This window comes from Anabrus simplex, chromosome 5 (genome assembly GCF_040414725.1).
Source record: "Anabrus simplex isolate iqAnaSimp1 chromosome 5, ASM4041472v1, whole genome shotgun sequence".
NCBI lineage: Eukaryota > Metazoa > Arthropoda > Insecta > Orthoptera > Tettigoniidae > Anabrus > Anabrus simplex.
The window spans coordinates 424,086,137-424,092,738 of NC_090269.1; the positions used below are offsets into that span (position 1 = coordinate 424,086,137).

The 6,602-nt window shown below is 39.8% G+C and overlaps 1 protein-coding gene across 1 annotated transcript; it reads left to right on the top strand.

Moving 5' to 3' along the window:
• The first annotated feature begins 445 nt into the window (after positions 1-445).
• Positions 446-6,366, top strand: LOC137501021 (cuticle protein 19-like). The gene is made up of 3 exons (XM_068227868.1): positions 446-460; positions 4,738-4,929; positions 5,929-6,366. The coding sequence occupies exons 1-3, from the start codon at positions 446-448 to the stop codon at positions 6,364-6,366; spliced, it is 645 nt and encodes a 214-aa protein (XP_068083969.1).
• Positions 6,367-6,602: the final 236 nt, after the last annotated feature.

Sequence of the window (6,602 nt, forward strand, 5' to 3'; positions counted from 1 at the left end):
AGAATATGATAAACAGATGTAGGATGTAATAGTTACGTAGAAATGGAAAGGTTATCATAGAGAAAGGTGGCATGAAGAGCTGCATCAAACCAGTCTGTGAATTGACGACTCAAGTAACAACATAGCAATGGTTTCAAGAAATGCACACTCTCTCCTCACTTGCTAGCCATCCGTGAAAAGGAGATAATTTCATTAATCTATTCACTGATCGGGTGCATTGAAACTTGTCTTGAGACTACCGCTGTAAGACCTTCTCTGACCGATAAGTGTAACATACCAAAGAGTTGTTGTTGTTGTAAGTGGTGAGCGTCTGTCGGTACCAGCACCCTTCGCGACCACCCTCGCCCCAGGCACGCTGTATCTTATGTCACTGCATTATCTAACACGCTCGCGCTATATAACACGAGCGGCCACATTCTCACTATCACTCGGTGTTAAGAGCAACATGAGCCAGCTTCTGGTAAGTACAGCTTAGCGTCACTAGATCTAGAAAATGTTTTCACATGTTCATGCCGTATAAAGCTTGCTCCAAAGTCGCCGAGGGAAGTATTAGGAAAGCAGGGGGTAACTACAACCAATCACAACAGAACAATCAGTGTTATGCAGGGTAATAATGTCAAAATTTTATATAACAAAATTATTTTTGGCCCATTTTTAATAATAATAATAATAATAATAATAATAATAATAATAATAATAATGTTACTGTTTTTACGTTCCACTAACTGCTTCTTGACAGTTTTTGGAGACTCCAAGGTGCCGGAATTTTACCCCGCAAGAGTACGTTTACAGAGATGTGAAAGTTATTAGACTCAACACTAATTTTTGAACATTTCCATTGTCGCAATATCTATCACTTACCTGCTCATAAACACCTTTTCGTGCTCCTTTACGTTTTACTTGTTCTCTGTTTAAAGCAAATTATAGAAAACAACTTACATTTTCTTTCAATTATACCAGTGACAATATTATATTCTCTATTAATACTAAACTCCATTATTGACGATTTTAAATTTCTCTTTTGAGTGTAATTAGATAAAATGGTATTACATTAAGTGGTTCTGTGATACTTTGCCTTATTTGAACGCCGGAATTTCGCTGTGTTTTGTATTATTTACAATCGAAATTCTTGGAAACTGTTTAGCAACAGACCCAACCGAAATATTTAATCTCAACGTAAATTTTTTTTAAAATACGAATAACACTGTATTTGACAAAGTTTAGAAAGTGGGATGAATATTTTCACTGAACGACAGCGAGTTCCGTGGAAAAAATTAGAAAGACCAGAGAGGGCAGAAACTAAAACTAAGGCAGTTTAATTGTTTGTTTTCTCCTTTGAGTCTAATGATGTCCACATCTGTGTACGTGCCAGTAAATCTGCCGACTCAAGGCTGACATACCGGAGTACCTTCAAATACCACCGGACTAAGCCAGGATCGAACCTGCCAAGTTGGGGTCAGAAGGCCAGCACCTCCACAGTCTGACCCAATGAGCCCGGCTGCGATTTTTGACACCGAGAGAGCATATACAAATTAGAACAAAATCCTAGAAAGCCTTACGTTTAACGTTTATATGCTTTATTGGTGTGAAAAAATCTAATTACCTCACCAGGAAATTAGTCTTTCCATTACTATACGTGGACGTATTCACATTAGTAACTTTCCATGTGTGACACATGTATCACAACACGAGAGATCACGTGAGGTCTAACATTAAGTGTGGATGCGTTGAGTGACAAACTAACGAATGGCCAAGTGAGCTGAAACAAGATGTGATTGCCCATGTAAATTCCAGTTTTGTATACCGATACTTATAATCGGTCTTTTGTCAACCTTTCAGAACGAGCTGCAAACAAATAGCAATCAATCAATCAATCAATCAATCAATCAATCAATCAATCAATCAATCAATCAATCAATCAATCAATCAATCAATCAATCAATCAATCAATCAATCAATCAATCAATCAATCAATCAATCAATCAATCAATCAATCCCTACTGATCTGCATTTAGGGCAGTCGCCCAGGTGGCAGATTCCCTATCTGTTGCTTTCCTAGCCTTTTCTTAAATGATTGCAATGAAATTGGAAATTTATTGAACATCTCCCTTGGTAAGTTATTCCAGTCCCTAACTCCCCGTCCTATAAACGAATATTTGCCCCAGTTTGTCCTCTTGAATTCAACTTTATCTTCGTATTGTGATCTTTCCTACTTTTAATGACACTACTCAAACGTATTCGTCTATGAAAGTCATTCTACGCCATTTCTCCACTGACAGCTCGGAACATACCACTTAATCGGACAGCTCGTCTCCTTTCTCCCAAGTCTTCCCAGCCCCAACTTTGCAATATTTTTGTAACGCTACTTCTTTTGTCGGAAATCACCCAGAACAAATCGAGCTGCATTTGTCTGGATTATTAATTTCCAGTTCTTGCATCAAGTAATCCTGGTGAGGGTCCCATACACTGGAACCATACTCTACTTGGGGTCTCACCAGAGACTTATATGCCCACTTCTTTACACCCTTACTACAACCCCTAAATATCCCCATAACCAAGTGCAGATATTTGTACCTTTTCTTTACAGTCGCATTTATGTGATTACCCCAATGAAGATATTTCCATATATTAACACCTAGGTATTTACAATGATCCCCAAAAGGAACTTTCACCTCATCAGTGCAGTAATTAAAAATTGAGAGGATTTTCCGTATTTGTGAAACTCACAACCTAACATTTAACCCCATTTACCAGCATATCGTTGCCTACTGTCCATTTCACAACATTATAGAGGTGACAATTAAATTGAAATAAGGTATATAATGGTTCAACCTTTTCAATACATGTAGAATTAGAAATGAAATCTTACATTCCTAGTTGACTATTATAACGTGGCATTTTCTATTCTATATGCATTGAAAAGATTTAACCATTATATATCTTATTTCAATTTAATTGTGAACTCAGTTCAATACGGAACATTATGAAATTCTTATCTTTAAACTATCATGGCCATTTTACAGTTGCTCACAATCGTATAACTTATTTATTACTCTGTACAGAATAGCATCATCCGCAAAAAGCCTTATTTTTATTCCACTTCTTAACACATATCACTGATCTATATAAAGGTTCAATAATACTGCCTTGAGGAACCTCCCCCCTGCTTAAATATTACACCTTAATTACTGGCCTTTTTGGACAGAGTACGAACAACTTCATTCTTAGGTTCAACTGCAGGTAAAATGTTATCATAGAGTGACTGTTAATTTTATCCGTTCGCTTAAGTGCGGCCAATATCCAGTATTCGGGAGATAGTGGGTTCGAACCCCACTGTCGGCAGCCCTGAAGATGGTTTTCCATGGTTTCCCATTTTCACACCAGGCAAATGCTGGGGCTGTACCTTAAATAAGGCCATGGCCGCTTCCTTCCCACTCCTAGCCCTTTCCTGTCCCATCGTCGCCATAAGACCTATCTGTGTCGGTGCGACGTAAAAACCAATAGCGAAGAATTTTATCCGTAACAACATAATTTCCAGCTGTTGGAGTGTTAAACACATTAAAATACAAAATTTCCCCTCGATTACAGGTTAGTTTATATTATTCACTTCTTGATAGCTGGGATTTTTGCTGTAAGTCAATTTTAAGAAATGTTGAGATACTGCAAAAGAGAGCACTGAAAATAATTTTTAACTTGTCTATGTTAACACCGTGCTTTTGCTGGCAGGACCTAATGTTTACAGTGTACTATGTCTTCTGGTATGGGATAGAACAATTTTGTTACTTTCATTGATCTGTCTCAGCTTTATCCTTGGCTTTGACAAAATGAAAGTGACTGAGGTATGAGTGATACTAGTAATGCCATTCCTTCTGCAGCCAGTCCCTGTTATGAATGGTATGAAAATATTGCTCATAGGGTCGGTTGGTGCATGCATTTCAGTGGGCTTGGCAGACTGATATGTAATAGCAACTTCTGGCTCGGTGAGGAAAGCAACGGGAAACTACCTCACTCCTCATTTCCCTAGTACGCCTTTTCAATGATGCCTAGGCCATCTATGACAGCTGATGGCATAGCTGTTGAGGATCCCACCAGCGGAATCGCTGACGGACTGAACATACATACATGTTAACACCACGGTCTCAAATATACAAAACCATGTCTCTTGACGACTTCCAGATTTAAAACAAAGAAATAGGCTACGTAATAGAGGCTTACAGTTGTATAATGATTGTGGTTATTTTGTTAATTACCGTAAGTAACATAAATCGTTTTACGATGCCGCTCATTTTCTTAATGGCCTGTATATACTGTGTTTCGTGATGGACCCATATTCAAACTCACAAACTACAATATAGACTGCACTGCACAGTTATGTGCCTGTGTACATGTGCATTGGCAAAGGAATATTAAAAAATTGCAGACTCTAGCTTTCCACTTCCACTAGTTTTCCAGAGGAAGGACATCATATGTGCCCCATATGATATTGATGCGCTCAAGAAGAATAAATACTACGGATTACACAATTCCTAAAGTTACCGCAAAAATGTACTGGTATGCCTCACATTATTATACCCATCAAAGCCGACCGACTGCGCTGAGATTCAATGGTTTAAGCTTTGAGGTAATATGCTGTTTAACCATGCGTAACAACAATAATCCCTCACATTTCCCTCTGCCAGCAACCTCTCCTGTGACATTCAAGTCAATATTACTAATCTGTTAATGCCTGTCTTCCAGATTTTATCTGTCGTCGCGACGCTCGCTGTCGTCGTCTCCGCACAGTACGGTCATTCTGGTGGGAGTAACTACGGTGGAGGTCACGCTGAGTCCTTCATCCACTTCGTAGGTCCTGTCATAGGACCTGCTCAGCCCATCCACGGTGTGGTCAAGGACAAACATGGACATGAGGAGCACATCGTCGACTATGTGGTGAGTTGTAACATTATGTTTTTGGGTCATCAGTCCATATACTGGTTTGATGCAGCTCTCCATGTAACCCTATACTGTGCTAAACCTATTCATTTCTATGTATCTACTCTAGGCTGCATCTTCGCTAATCTGTATGACATATTCAAGTTTTGGTTGTACACCGCAATTCTTACCACCTACATTTTCCTCAAAAACAAACTGAACAAGTCCTGATTACCTTAAGATGTGTCCTATCATTCTCCCTCTTTTCCTGGTCGAATTTCAAAAAAAATCATTACCCTCGTACCAATTCGATTCAGTATTTCTCCCTACAACCATCTTCTTCTGTAACACCTCATTAAAAGAATCTACCCCCTTTCTTTCTAAGCTAGTTATCGCCCACGCACCGCTTCTATACAATGTCTCTGCTTAGACAAATGTCTTCAAAAATATCCTTCCAATCCCTATATCAGTGTTTGAAGTGCGCAAATTTATTTGGTTAAGAAAGGCCTTCTTTGCTTGTGCTAGTCCGCGTTTTATGTCCTCCTCACTTCTGCCATTTTCCGTCACTCTACTACCCAAGTAACGCTATTCACCTACTTCATTTTTCATTTTCTGACCGAATATTTCCTGCATCACGTGACTTCGTTGGACTGGACACTCTTACTTTTGTTACGGATTTATTTATTTATTTTCATGTCATACTCCTTGTTCATTCCATTCAGTAATTTATCCTGATCTTCTGCAGACTCAAACAAAATAACAATATTGCCGGCAAATCTCAGAGTTTTAATTTCCTCTCCTTGGATTGTGATCCCTCTCCCGTTACCTTTACTGCCTGTTCTATAGGAACATTGAAAATGTGAGGGGCAAACTGCAGCCTTTCTCACTCCTTTCTGGATGTCTGCCTCTTTTTCATGACCCTGGGTTCGTACCACTGCACAGCATTAGTGTTTTATTTTATCAAGTATGTATAACTTCTTATATAAAGACACAACAATGTTTGTGTTGTATGTCCAGGCCCATCCTCACTACGACTACAAGTACGGCGTAGCTGACCACCACACTGGGGACTTCCACGGTCAGCAGGAGTCTCGGGACGGACACAAGGTGGTGGGAGAGTACAGTCTCAAGGAGAAGAGTGGTAATGTGAGGACCGTCAAGTACGTGGCTGATAAGGACGGCTTCCGTGCCGAGGTGCACAACAGTCACCACAACACTCATCCTCAAGGATACAGCAGTCAGGGAGGCCATGGATACGGCAGCTCTGGAGCTAGTGCCGGCTACAGTCAGGGAGGCCTTGGATACGGCGGCTCTGGAGCTAGCAGCGGCTACAGTCAGGGAGGCCTTGGATACGGCAGCTCTGGAGCTAGCAGCGGCTACAGTCAGGGAGGCCTTGGATACGGCAGCTCTGGAGCTAGCAGCGGCTACAGTCTTGGGGGCTATACAGCATATTAAATGTTCCTCACTACATTACGACTCATCGCTGTAACACCTCATTCTTCTCACTATATACTTTATGTTAAACAGTTATTATCATTCGCATATTGCTCATTCATACCTTTTCAAACCGCATCATGACTCGTTGTAAAACATTTGTTTCGTTTACTGTTAATGCTTGATATATTTTATTTTGTTGTATGTTTGTAACATTTGCTTATCTGTGAGAAATACATATTTGTATCTTTTTCAAT